Genomic DNA, 15,096 nt, shown 5'->3' with positions numbered 1-15,096 from the left:
AATGCGTGTTTGCGCAGATACCTGACGCAGTCCGTGTCAAACTGAAGCTTGGGTTTGTCGATCATCCCGAGAGCGTAGAGCTGATACGCCAGAGCACATTTACCAACCATGAACTGAGCGGTGTTGGTTCGATCCAGACAGTCCACGCAGTTCGTCCTCAAAACGCCCGTCTGTCAAAACAACACGAAAAATTAAGGATCATGTGACACTGAAGACTGGAGTAATGATGCTGAAAATTCAGCTTTGATCACAGAAATAAATTCCATTTTAACAGATATTCACATAGAAAACTGCTATTCTAAGTTGTGCCCTTGTGAGCAGAAGAGACTCAAAAACTTTAAAACATCTTGCCATCATCAAAAGTGCACTTTGCATGAAATTAAATATTTCATATATATTGTTTAAATTCAAATGTATTTAAAACCCCCAGAGTGTACCAAAGTGTAATGACAAGAAACTAAAAATATGTATAAAAAAATTAAAATTTATGTATTAAAATTAATTTAAAAAAAAAGAGAAATAAAAAATGGAATTAAAAATGCATAAAAGGTAAAAAGTAAGTCTATTCAACACTTAGGGATCAAAGCTTCACTAAGTAGATATTTCTTAAGATGGGTTTTAAATGTGTTTATTATATATATATATATATATATATATATATATATATATATATAAAGAGGGGAAAAAAAAGCAGTGATAACTTGCTGAATTTTGACAGATAGTTTCAAGCCAGGTATTCCTACCACTTGTCTAAAATGGACAAAAACAGTTTATTACAACATTGTAAAATAAAAATGTATAAAAGAGAAATAAAAATAAAAAATGCACAAAATAAAAGTAAAACAGACACCTTAAATGTTTTAAATACATTTATCTAAAAAGAAAACACGAATATCTAAAAAAAACAAAAAAAACACAAAGTATATATATATATATATATATATATATATATATATATATATATATATATATATATATATATATCACATTTTATATATATAGTTTATATTTTATTTCATATATAGTCTATATAGTTTTTATATACAGTTTATATTTTATTTCAGTTAACATTTATTTTAGTTTTAGTGTGTTTAGTGTTTAACAATGAATTCAAATTCATAAAAAATAGGTGAATCTGTTCAACACCTATATACTGATCACATGATTGTAAAGCGTTTTGGGTGTACAGCAATACACAATAAAGCGCTATATAAATGCATCATTCATTCATTCAAAAGCTTCTCTAAGAAGATGTCTTAAGATGGGTTTTAAATGCATTTTAAATATTTTTGCATACAACAGGATTTCTTCACAGTTATTTATCTGTAATAAATGACTGCTGTTTATTATGTCAGTCAGACGGACGCTTTACTTCTGAATGGACACTGAATGGACCAACATGCAGCAGATTTGAAGCCGAGAGTCGAAACAAACCTGTAACCTGCCATTCGGTGTGACCTTCCCTCCAAGATCTCCCCACCTGAACAACAAAGAGAGTCGTTTAAAACTGTTGCTCGCCTCACACTTTCACCTCGAGTGTTTGACAACCAATCAGTGAAACACGTGGACCATCAGCGCTTGACAACAACAAGAGCTGGAAAACAACAAAAGTGCTGCCATTTACTTCAGCTGTGACTCAGACGGGAGGTTTTCTGAGCTCTTATGAGAAGGACAGAGATAGTGTTTGCAGCACTGTACACATATGCAGCTCATCAGGAAGAAAAACGTCAAAATGGAAACTGCTGTTGTCTATTGGTTCGGTATATTAGTTGGAGTCTCTCTGATCTATAAAGTCATTCATTCAGTGTTTAAAGCATCATGGCCTTGCAGAAACAGATTCTGCCTTCATGTGAAATAAAAATCTTTCACATGAATCCACTACTAGAAATAAAAAAGCTACAGAAAACTCTCAACAACAACAACTTCAGGTAGAACTTTACTTGAAGCTTTTATGTATAATGCAATGCATTATAAAGATATTCAATAATGTACATTGTAATGCACAATAAATAATTGTAAACAAAGATAAAATGCATTATAATATTTGAGATGTTTTGTTACATCTGCTGTAATGCATTACAGCAATCATTATACAATGCACTGTGAGGTGCATTATTAATGCATTCAAGACATTTTTATAATGCATTACATATAAAAGCTTCAAGTAAAATGTTAAAGGACAAGTTCACCCAAAAATGAACATTTGCTGAACGTGCTCAACCTCAGGCCATCCAATATTAGAATGAGTGCGTTTCTTCATCAGGTTTGCATTGCATCAGTGTCTCAGCAATGGATGCTCTGCAGTGAATGGGTGCCGTCAGAATGAGAGTCCAAACAGCTGATAAAAACATCACAATAATCCACACCACTCCAGTCCATCAGTTAACATCTGGAGAAGACCATGGTGGATTTAATGCTGGATGTGTCTCAGCTTTTGTCTTCTCCAGATGTTAACTGATGGACTGGAGTGGTGTGGATTATTGTGATGTTTTTATCAGCTGTTTGGACTCTCATTCTGACGGCACCCATTCACTGCAGAGCATCCATTGCTGAGACACTGATGCAATGCTGCATTTCTCCAAATTTGATGAAGAAACAAACTCATCAACATATTGGATGACCTGAGGGTGAGTAAATCCTAAGCAAATTTTCATATTTGGGTGGCCTGTTCCTTTAATTTAGTGCTCTGATAAACCCCTGCAGCAAACATTTCTGAATATTCTGCAAACGATTTGCAACAAAACTCATTTGCATATAAAAACACGTTTGACAGAACAGGTTTTTTCTGAGGGCATATCTATCACATAAATGTGAATTTAAATGAGTCACATTTGTTATTAAATACATAAACCACATTATTTACACAAGCTTAAGACTGATTAGTTGATTTCTTGCACCATTAGCATGTGACGCCGCTGCTGAAACAGACTTTGCTTTTGTGGAATAAAGCTATTATACAATAAAGCTCACATTAAACAAACGGATGTGTTGTTGTAAAGGTCATTTAAATGTGTGCATTTACCTTTCATCAGGACGTAACGTGTGGCAATAAAAGTCAGGTCTATTAACGAAGAATCCAGTCCTCTTCACCACGCTCTCAGCGATCATACTGAGACGATCCAACACGTTACACAGTTTACTGCAGACGAGACGTCACAAAAGATTTTTATATTCTTCCACTGAATAAACAATTAAAAAGGTTATTGCGACTTTTTATCTCCCAATTTTGACTTTAACTCGCAATTGTGAGTTTATATCACGCAATTCTGAGAAAAAAGTCAGAACTGTGAGTATATCTCGCCATTCTGACTTTAAAACGCCTTTAAAGTTTTTATCTCGCAATTGACTTTATAAATCGTAATTCTGACTTTATATCACGCAATTCTGAAAAAAAAAATTTGTGAAATAAAAAGTCGCAATAACTTTTTTTTATTCAGTGGCAGAAATGGGCTTCCATAGAAAACAGTTCTTTTGAATTCTAATAATATTTCAAAATTTTTAATGTATTTCTGATCACATATATGCAGCGCTGGTGAGCAGAAGAGATTTCTTATATGATCTCAAAGACTCCAAACCTGTAAATATTATATCAGTTCATATCAAAAGTCACTTTACATCAGTTTTACGCACCTCTTGGTGTATCGCGCCATGTCCCAGGCGATGTACTCGATGCCGTGCTCTGGCGGGAGGAACTGGTTCAGGTTGATGATGGCCGGGTAAAACTCCTCACTCAGGATCTTCTCATGCTTCCGCTTCTCTCGTTTCTGACAAAATCAAAACCACCAAACTAACGATCATTACACTGATCCCACTGATTCCAACAATTTAACCTCAACTTCTAACAAAAGATGCTCTCCAGCCCTGAAACAGCAATTTCTTGGTGACAAACTTGCTGCTAAAAAAAAAAAAAAAACACTGTAAAAAATGTTTCGAGATCATTAGAGTATGTTTCACAAAATTTACTACTTCAAAATTTCACATTTAATTATTAAATTTACTAGCAATTTCTGAGTGGAAATTGTTTTAAAGTAAACCTTACATCAGTTTTTTTGTGTGTGTGTGTGTGTGTGTGAAATACAGCATTCTAGAAAAACTATGATGGTAAAGTTTGGCAAACAATACAACAAAGCTAATTGCTATACAAACAAAATAACATTTCCTTACAAATAATAAGTTTGAATGCATTTTATCATAGGAACACAACTTTAAGAATCTTTCACTCCCTTTTAATATAATGCTAAACTGAACCAGAATGAATAACAATTAATACTTGTTTTAAATGCGTAAATTATATGCATTTCATCATTAAACAAAATTTGAGAATCATTTGCTCCCTTTTTTAAAAATGTAATTAGAAGAAAATATTACTGTTTTTACTGTATTTTTGATCAAATAAATGCAATTTTGAGAATCATTTGCGCTCTTATTTTAAAATTCTGAATTAAATAATGAACCAGAATTAATAAAGAATTCATTTTTATTTAATTTTTTTTACTTTGGAGGACATCAAAGGTTGCATGAAAATGAAACAATAATGCATTTTAAATGCATTTTTTTCATAAAAACACAACTTTGACAATCCTTTTCTCTCTTTTCTAAAATGCTAAATTAAATAATGTTACAGAATTACTAAATACTGCATTTTTACTTTGAAGAACATCAGATATTGTTTAAAAAAATAAAACCAGCAATGTTCATTAAAGGTTTGCCAGGATGCTAGATTTTCAAATGCACATTTCTATACCTACAATTAAATAATGAATCACAATGCATAAGAAACGCTGTATTGTGCAAGATGTGGATGTAGACATGTTGTGGACGATGACTCAAACACACGTCCTCCTCCTCCTCTATAGGGAGCCATGACTAATCCACGATGAACACTAGTAAGACATTATCTGACCGCCGCACACACCAGCAGGCAGAAGCACACGTGATCGATGTGTGATTTACACGCTCAATCCTTGCCACATTTGCACGTGCTTCTGAACGACTCCAGCGTTCACAGAAATTGTTCTGCGGCCATCCGAGTCCTCCTGCGGCCCACAATGCCATCTGCCTCCCACACACACTCCACTGGAGGCCACTGACAAACACTCAGAGTTTATGCTGGAGGTCAGTGCGCTCACAAACACACATGCACTTCACACACAAACCGCACACGTGTTGCGACTGCATGGTCCAGCGCGCTAAACGACCGTGTGGAGTTAATTAGACCGCATTCTTAGCATGTAATGCACCTCATTTGGGTCATTAAGGCTCTTTTGTCACACACTTTTATCTGGATGGAAAATATATGGTGAATCACACACTGAAACAAAGCCACAAACACACATGCACATGTATTTTCAACCTGTCAGGCTATAGTTTGTGTTAAATTTTGTCCCTTTTTGGCACCTGGAGTTCACACGGACATCACATGGCTCGTGTGTGTGTGTGTTTTTGGCTCATACTGTGATTTGGGTCTTTGTTCTGTCATATCTCATGACAACCAACGTGAGAGAAATCTGGACGGTCGCTTTTACTCAAAACCACCAGTGAAAAGTGCATGTGCATTTCTTCATGTGTGCAGTCTGTTGTATTTATAGCAAGTGCATTAGACGCTAAAAGTGTTTTATTTGAGTTTTTGCCATATCAGCTCCTAAAGGCTATTTCATTGCAGCTTTTAATCAAATATTCAATCAAATTCAGCTTATAAAAGTTTGGACAATTCTTATCTTACGATTCTTATCAACTCTTACGATTAAAATTGTTCTTGAGTCCATCGTAGTTTTGACACAATTGACATTTTGTTATAATTATGGCTTAATATCTCATAATTATAAATTAGTATCTCATCATTTTGACTATTTATGTCATAATGACTCAGTATCTCATAATTTTTACTTTGTCATAATTATGACTTAGTATCACAAAATGTAAACTTTTGACTTTGTATGTCATATAACTATTAAAATCCTGATTTTGGGGTGAAACGGAGGATGTGGAGATTCTGGAACAGTAAATACTGGATCTCACCTTAACGAGGTTGAGGATGATGATGGGCGACCCAAACCTCTGCAGCATCTGATCGAAGTGAAGCGCAGCGATGTGAGCGTACGGGTCAGCCTGGTCCACTAGAGAGAGAAAGAGCATTTTAATAAGAACAGCTCTTTACAGAAGTGATTCACAGTCATAAGATTCATGGTCAGGATGACTTGAATTCAGAGTCATTTTAAAGCAAATGAGTTCACATTTTACATCGTGTGTCAAATTACCAAGAAATTGTTTTCAGCTTTATTTCAGTTAGATTTGTCTGCATTTGAGTTTATTCCCATATCAGCTTCTAAATGCATTTCATGGCAGATACAGATCATAATCAAACATTTAATAAAATTCTCATAAATAGGTTAAATTCTGTGCAACTTGACAACTCTAGAAAATATTCCTCAGTTTTGTGTGATAAAAATTTAAAATGTTTTCCTGGGTCCTTCAAAGACCAGCTGATGCCAGAGATAATATTTCTATCAGCTCTTTTAAATAAAAAGCAAAAAATAGTAACTCATAATTTATTACTTTCTCATTATGATATGACATTATGACTTTTTATAGAATAATTATGACCTTTTTGTCCTCAGCATCTCAATTTTAATCTTTTATCTCATAATTGACTTTTTACGCCAGAATTAAAACTTTCTAAGTCAAAATGACATAACATTATATAATTAGATAAAAAATTGAAATTATGATAATTCATAATTACAACTTAGCATCTTATATTTTTGACGTTTATGTCACGATTTTGACTTAGTATCTCATAATTTAGACTTTTTGTTATAATTATGGCTTAGCATCTCATAATTTGGCTTTTTATGTCATAATTATGACTTAGCATTTTACATTTTTGACTTTCATGTTATAATTATGACTTAGTATCTCATAATTAAAATTTTCTGTCATAATTATGACTTAGGGTATCAAAATTATGACTTACCGTCAATTATGACTTAGTATCTAATAATTTTAACTTTTTAGGTCATAACTATAACTTGGTATCTCAATTTTAATTTTGTGTCATAACTGTCTTTGTATCTCATAATTACTACTTTTTGTCATAATGACTTGGCATCTTACATTTTTGACTTAGTCTCTCAATTATGACTTAGTATCTCATAATTTTACAGTACGTCCAAACTATGACTTCACATCTTATATCTGACTTATATCATAATTATGACCCATTATCTCATAATTTTGAATTTGTCAATTATGACTTAGTATCTCATAATTTTGACTTTTTGTGTCATCATTTTGTTCTTACTTGAAATGGGCTTCCATATGAATATGACATTAACCATTTAAGACAAACCAATGTACACTATGTGGGTCATAAGTCTGCGCCAAGCAGCAGGCTACAATATAACTGTGTAGTTACAAACCTATAAACAGATTAGAGCACAACACACAAAACACTCCTGGAAGTAGGTTATGAGAACGAGGTTCTCTCGCATACACAAATCTCCCTTTTACATGGATTCATTAACACCACACAAAGCGTATTCAAAGTCGGCATAATCAAGCACTTGAGCACTGAAAAGTCCTTCAGAAGGCCAGACAAAGCTCACGGAGATGGCCGCATGACACATGCTAGTGATGAAAGAGAAAAACTGTCTCATCTTCTCACAGCACCCAAAACAATCAACGAAAAATGGCCGAGACTCGAGCCTTGCATAACAACTTCTCTCCCTTTTTGTTTAGCAGAAAATCGATATCTGTTATCCTAGCCCTTTGTGTGAGTGCTGTTTTATACCTATATCAAACTGACCTAATTACAGAAAACATTCTTCATAAACCCTCATCATCTTCTGACAGAAGAACATTGCATCAGGCAAATTGCATAATGTATTAGGAAGATGAGTAAGTGCAGAGGATGATGAGTCTGGAAATGAAGAAAATCACATACAATTTATCATGGCTAAGAACTTTTTGTCCGGATTTGTGCTATTGGATCAGTTTAATTTGCCAAAATGTGAGAAAAAAGTCAATGGGATAGTCTTAAAAGTTATTATTCTAGTAATTGTGCTTATTTACTTACAGATACAAAGTCACATGAGATAAAATGAGGTATGAGGCACTAAGATGAGATGAAAGTCATTATTATGAGATACTAAGTCATCATTATGAGATAAAGTCATTATTGTGGCATGAAAAGTCATTATCATAAGTCAAAATTATGACATACCTAGTCATTGAGATAAAAATCATTATGACGTAAAAAGTCAATTATAATACTAAGTCAGAATTAAGATACTAAGTCATAACTATGAGATAAGTCATGATTATGACAAAATTACATAATTATGACATTAAGTCAAAATTGAGATACTAAATCATCATTATGAGATACCAAGCCATCGTTCAGAGACAAAAGTCACTATTATGGCATAAAAAGCCATAATTATAATATTAAGTCAAAATTATGAGATACTAAGTCATAATTATGAAATAAAAGTCATTACGACCTGAAAAGGCCTAATTATGATAAGATGAAATTATGAGATACCTAGTCATCATTATGAGATAAGTCATTATGACATAAAAAGTCAATTATAATACCAAGAATTGAGATACTAGGAATTATGAGATAAGTCATTATTATGACAAAATGTCATAATTATGACATTAAGTCAAAATTGAGATACAGGTACTAAAGCAAACAAACTGCACATGCAATAAAAGTCCGAACAATATAATGCAAGCACTATCAAAGGTTTTACCACAAAATCAACTTTATACTGATATCGCGATACCACTTTTCACCTCAAGGAGCAATATCGTGAGATCTTTTACGCTCCTGAAAGCCAGGTGAAATGGCTCTGTATTTATATCAGACACGCTGCATCATTAATTTTGCGAGAAAAGATTGTTTTTAATCTAAAACAAAAATTAACACTATTTTCATATATACTGCCTTTTAAACATTCAAGTACCTTTTCATAAATATGGCTGTTTTCAAGGGTTTTCCAGGACTTGATTTTCAAAAAGTCAAATTCAAGTACTTCAAGCACTTTAAGCACCTTGTACGAACCCTGAAAAAAAGTCAAATTATAACTTAATTGTGTCATATTTCCCATTAATATTTGCCATTAACAAACTGTAGCTGTGCGATGCTTTCAAAGCACTGATGCATCACAAGCACGACAGAATTTGTGTTAGACAGGAGTTGGACATGTCGAACCCGAGCAAACCCCCACACACACGGTTGAGGACGCTGGCGGTAACCAATCTAAGATAAGCAGCGAGTGCGCAGCTGGATCAGCATGAGCTGCTGTACATATGAAATGTCATCTTGCTCTGGTTGAGAAGCGGTGAAATGGGTTCAGGATAGAGATAAAGCAAGAGAAGATGAGAGATCCTCAGACGGCCCGGGTGATGCCATCCGACAGAGAAGAATCTGCTAAAACCTCTAAAAACCAGCAGAAACAACTGATGTTCAGGTAGAGGTGAACTTAAAAGAAGCAAGAGATATTTTCTTCTCTATAGTGACGTATATATCCAAGTGGACATAAGAAAACTTCACAACACTAAACTGGGCCAGAATGCCTCCTGAAGGAAAAAAAAATAAAACGCTCATATCAAGCTGGTTTCTGGAACACGGTAAGTGGTTTGTAGCTGGTTCAAGGTGATGTAGCAGGTCATGTGATACCATCAGAAGTTGGTCAATAAAAAAATAAAATAAAATAAAATAAAATAAAATAAAATAAAATAAAATAAAATAAAATAAAATAAAATAAAATAAAATAAAATAAAATAAAATAAAATAAAATAAAATAAAATAAAATAAAATAAAATAAAATAAAATAAAACAGAAGGGTACACAATAAAATATAAAATAATAATAATAATAAAAAACTATTCTGCAGAAGGGTACAAAATACTTTTTTTTTTTTTAATGTAAAAATGACGTGGTTTAAAAGAAGAAGCAAAAAAATAAAATAAAAGGTTTAAACTATTTTGCAAAAGTTACAAAAATAACTAAAAAAATAAGTATGAGTTTAATTTTAATTATGAATTTAAAGTATGAATTTAATTAAAAATAAAAGTAGGTTTTAACTATATTTTGGACCATGGTATGCGGAAAACAACCGTAAAACTAGATCACTGAATAAAATAAAAAATTAAATAAAATAGATTTGAACTATTTTGCAGCAGGGTGAAAAAAAGTAAATAATTTTAAAAAGAAAAACTATTTTGCAGAAGGGTATACAAATTATTTATAATAAAAATATAAACATTAAAATAAACATTTTAAATGTATTAAAATGAATAAAAGTAGAAATTAATTTAAAAAAAAATTATAAAAAAGGTTTCAGCTGTATTTTGCAGCATGGCATGTGTTTAGCAACTGTAAAACTAGATCACACCCATGATAAAATCACACACTCACACTCACACACAGACACACACACACATGAATGTGCATCAGTGTGAAACGGGTGCAGACTTTGTTTTGTATGACTTTGGGGTCAGAGACAGTTCATCTAAATAAACCAGGATCATGAAAACATCCGTATGCAAAATCTGGCATTTCAGGGTCTGACTGGATGTTTTTATACAGGACACACTTTCTGAATGTTCAAATCTAACATTGCACATTTAAAGAACCTATTAATGTCTGTAGCTTTGAGCTCCGAAGAATTTTCAAACAAACCTTTAACAGATAAACGCATTTAAACACAGCCTTTCTCTTCTAGAAAACATCCCTCCCTGTCCTGAAGGAGAGCGAAGGCTCAGTTTTGAGCTGATAAACAGGAAGTAGTGGTGAGGTAATGGACAGGAAGTGGCTCTTACAGCGTATGGGCGGTTTGGGCATCATGGTGGAGATGTCCTGAGACCAGTGCAGAGGAACCGAGCCTCGGACCTGAACACAGGAGGAGAAACTGCCCGCCGTCAATGACATGACTGAGGCGTCGTGGATGATCTGCTCCGTCTCCACCTCGTTCGCTACATCGCCCTGAAAATACGAGCACAAATCACCTGACATACTCGTTTAACATGCATATAGAGAAGTACACATAAACAGACATGTTATCAGCTCTAAATTAAATTAAATTAAAACAAAAATAATAATAATGAAATTAAAATGTAGGTTAACTATATTTTGCAGAAGGGTCCAAAAAAACAAAAACAAATAATAATGAAAATTAAAATAAGTAGCTTTTAATTTAAAAACAAATATTAAAAAATAAAAACTTAAAAATGTAAATAAAAAATATTAAAATGAAAAAAACAACAACTTTGAATTAAATTGAATAAAATGTAAAAATAAAATAAAATAAAAAGATGAAATAAAAACATTTAATAAAATAAAAACATTAAAACATGGGATATGTTGTGAGCTCTGAAAATTAAAGACATAAAATAAAATAAGAAGCTTTTAATTAAACTTTTTAAATAAAAAGGTTAAAAAAGAAATAATAAATCAGATTTAATTAATTAAATGAATTAAAATGCCTATCTTTTAATAAAAAATATTTCTATTTTATATATATATATATATATATATATATTTAGTCAAATAAAGTTAAATACAACAAAAACCATTTAATTAAATTTAATAAAATTGAAAAATAATATTAAATAAAATAAAAATGTACAATACATAATAAAATAAAATAAAATATATTTTGCAGAAGGGTATAAAATAAAATGAAAATTACATAAATTATATAAATTATATAAAACCCGAGTTTTGTATAAATTCACACTGTGTTTGAGTTTTCGGGCAGCCTAGTGGTTTGACATACTACTTTTTGCATATTTCAGGGTCGAGAAGTACACATATTCAGACATGTTTTCAGCTCTGAAAATCAAAGATAAATAATCAAAGATTTATAAATAATACTTACATAAGTACAACGTTCCCTTAAGTAGCTTCAACACAATTACAGACTTTTGTAAGCATCCTGTAGTGTAGTGAAATACTTTCTCAAAGACAGCTTGACTGTAGCTTAATTGTGAAATGAGCAGCTCTGAAATACGTCAGTCTGCAGTTTTGAAGTATCTTCCCCGTCATAAAGCATCACAGAGAGCTTAGAGAAGCTTTAACGGCCGACAGCTTTAGAGCAAACGAACGTTACATAATCACACCTGAACAAACAGAGATAAATACAGAAGAAGCACGGCTCGTGTAGGACAAACGAGCACATGGTCCGTACCTCACAGTTCGCTCCTCGCTTGAGGAATCGCGTCCCGGCGAAGCGGCTGGAGCGGCGGGCGATGAGCGTGACATGCACCGGCCGACCGTAGATCAACAGCTCTGAGCACCAGCGTTAAACAACAACAACACTAACATCTGATATCAACACATCTGGAGACGACTAAATAAAAATAACAAATGACCGTCCCACCAGAAATCTGGAATATAACGTTACGGTAAATAAAAATTAAAAACAACGAAAAATAAAATAAGTATAGGTTTTCACTGTATTTTGCAGAAGGCTACAAGAAATGAAAATAAAATAAATAATTAAATTAAGTATCAATTATTAAAATCAAATTAAATAAAGTAGGATTTGAGTCTGCATTTTGTATTTTGAAAAGAAAAGAAAAGAAAAGGAAAAAAGTTTAAAATAATGAAATACAAAAATGAAAAATAATAATTAAAAGCTGAAAAGATAGATAAAATAATAATTAAAAATAAATGCAAAAAATTTAAATAATTAAAATTAAAAGCTCTGAAGATCAAAGATAAATAAAATAACAATGAAAAATTAAATAAAAAATATTCTCTGCATTTTGTATATATTTTTAAGACTGCTGGCTGTGTTCGCATACTATCTGTAGAGTGAAGTGAAAAGCTTATTGCAAGTGTGCACTACAATTAGAGTTGTCTAAATACACCTACTTCTCTACTTTAGTATACAAACAGCAATTACTAGGACATCCAAATACTTAATTCATTTGACTTCGAACTCTAATTGAGTTTTCAGACAGCCTAGAGCATAGGTCACTAACAGGCGGACCGCGGTCCGGGTCCGGACCCAGAAGCCGTCCTATCTGGACCCGGACCTATCTAGTTTCTATTTCAACTGGCGCAGCTTTTGTAGTCTTTACGGTAGCGGAATCCGGTCCGAATCCGTGAAGGCTTTTAACATAATGAAATAAATACCAAACGCTAATTTCTAGTACATCGAATTTATATCTAGCAGATCAAGGTCAGCTCTAGAGCCGTTTGGGTGCAGTCGTGCGAGCAGTGATGAGAGCAGAGAGCTGCCCGCTGCGCGCAGACAGATGAAACTTTCAGTGGGTGAAAAGCAATGGCATTTTCAAAAATTAGGAAAGTTGACGGGTCCTTAAAAATCTTAAATGTTACAAGAAAGTCTTAATTATGATTTCAGGAGGTGTTAAATGTGGGGACTGAAAGACAAGAATTGCGCTATTCTTTGAATAAATATGAGCGCTGCACGTTTCAAAGTCATCTGCTTTGCGGAGTCTGTCTGTTGGGCTTTGTGTACTGCTGCCGTTCCCAAAGCGCCACCTGCTGGAAGAGAATGATTTTCCATTTTCAATCAGCCCGTACAGTCTGCTGTTGTCAAAGGCCAATGTGAAAATCAATCCATGTTTTTAAGCAAACACGCAGATGTGTTATAAAATGTAAACAATTAAGGCAGTAAAATATATTTATATGTTATTTAATTAGTGTAATACTTGATTGTTTTTGTGAAGACTTGCATCTGAACAGTAAATCGTGCTTTTTACAGGCTTTTTCTTTTTTTTTTTGTGCAGGTCTTAAAAAAAAAGGTCTTTAAAAGTCTTGAATTTAAGCTTAAATATCCTGCAGATACCCTGGCCTGGCAAAAACCATCAATTGTTTTTTATATATAATTGTTCGGACCTCGGCTGGTGGGGAGGGTTCATTACTGGACCTCGAGCCGTTTTAGTTGAAGACCCCTGGCCTAGAGATTCGACATACTACTTTTTGCATACCATATGGTAGAGAAGTACACATATTCAGACATTAGGTTTTTTTTAGGGTTTTTTTTAGCTCTGAATAAAATAAAATAATGAATAAAGAAAAGTAAAAAAATTTAATGAAACATAAAAAATAAAATAAATCTTACTGACCCCAACCTATGATTTCTCAAGTGTTTTGTGTGCTTCTCAGTTCTTATTTTGCTCTTATGAATGCATTAGGCTCTGAGATCATTCAGCGTCTCCATCGCTCTGTGAAAACGCTGTTGACATCTGTGAACCCTTTCACCGCTGCTTCAGGCTCCTCACAGAGAGAAACCATTACGCCACACAGCAATCAACAGCTCCAGACTCTCTCCGGATGACCATTTCGCTCTCTTTGTGTTCTTTTAGCTCGTTTTGAACCTTTTTGTTCAGTTTTGACCCTCCTGAACTTTCTGCTGGGAAAAACAGCTGATGTCGAGCTAGTTTCTGGAACACGGTAACTAGTTTGTTGCTGGTTCAAAGTGATCTAGCGGGTCAAGATCAGGTTCACCAGCAGCTAGTTGAGATGATAAACCCTCCAAAGCAGCTTCGATCAGCTAGAAGCCATGTGATGCTATCAGAAAGGAGTTTTAGCTGTATTTTGCAGAATAAAATAAAATAAAGCAAAACAAAATAAAAAATAAATAAAATAAAATATTTAACTATTTAAAACTATTTTGCAGAAGGGTAAAAAAAAAAAAAAAAATCATTTAAATTTTTTTATAAATAATTGTAAAAATAAACAATAATGTATTGATTTGATTTATTTAAAATAGTGATTAATGTAAGGGTGAAAAACAAATTATGAAAAATCAATTAAGTGAGTATTTTGCAGAAGGGTAAATAAAAATAAAAAAATACAAAAAAAATTTTAAAATAAAAACTATTTTGTGGTAGGGTGCAAACTAAAACAAAAATAATAAAATAAGAAGGTTTTCTATTTAGTAGGTTTTGTAAAATTGTATTTTAAAATAAAAAGTACATTAAAATAAAATAAAAAATAAAATGTATCATTTAGCAGAAGGGCACAACGTAAGAGAAAAATAAAAATAATGGAAAAAATTAAATAAAATGGTTAACCATTTTGCAGAAGGGTACAAAATAAAATAAAATACAAAT

At 32.8% G+C, this 15,096-nt stretch overlaps 1 protein-coding gene across 2 annotated transcripts in view; it reads right to left on the bottom strand.

The window, feature by feature from the left end:
* fig4a (FIG4 phosphoinositide 5-phosphatase a) overlaps positions 1-15,096 on the bottom strand; it is an 81,469-nt gene that overhangs the window by 49,398 nt on the left and 16,975 nt on the right. For both annotated transcript variants that reach the window (XM_058755941.1, XM_058755942.1), the window contains exons 9-15: positions 12,198-12,298; positions 10,831-10,993; positions 6,019-6,116; positions 3,631-3,764; positions 3,023-3,139; positions 1,435-1,480; positions 22-170 (exon numbers count right to left, since the gene is read on the bottom strand). In XM_058755941.1, the coding sequence (XP_058611924.1) occupies positions 22-170; positions 1,435-1,480; positions 3,023-3,139; positions 3,631-3,764; positions 6,019-6,116; positions 10,831-10,993; positions 12,198-12,298 (808 nt within the window). The remainder of the gene's footprint in view (positions 1-21; positions 171-1,434; positions 1,481-3,022; positions 3,140-3,630; positions 3,765-6,018; positions 6,117-10,830; positions 10,994-12,197; positions 12,299-15,096) is intronic.

Source organism: Onychostoma macrolepis, chromosome 20, assembly GCF_012432095.1.
Source record: "Onychostoma macrolepis isolate SWU-2019 chromosome 20, ASM1243209v1, whole genome shotgun sequence".
Lineage (NCBI taxonomy): Eukaryota > Metazoa > Chordata > Actinopteri > Cypriniformes > Cyprinidae > Onychostoma > Onychostoma macrolepis.
Note: the sequence above shows the minus strand (reverse complement) of the source record. Positions and strands in the feature narration are given on the sequence as shown.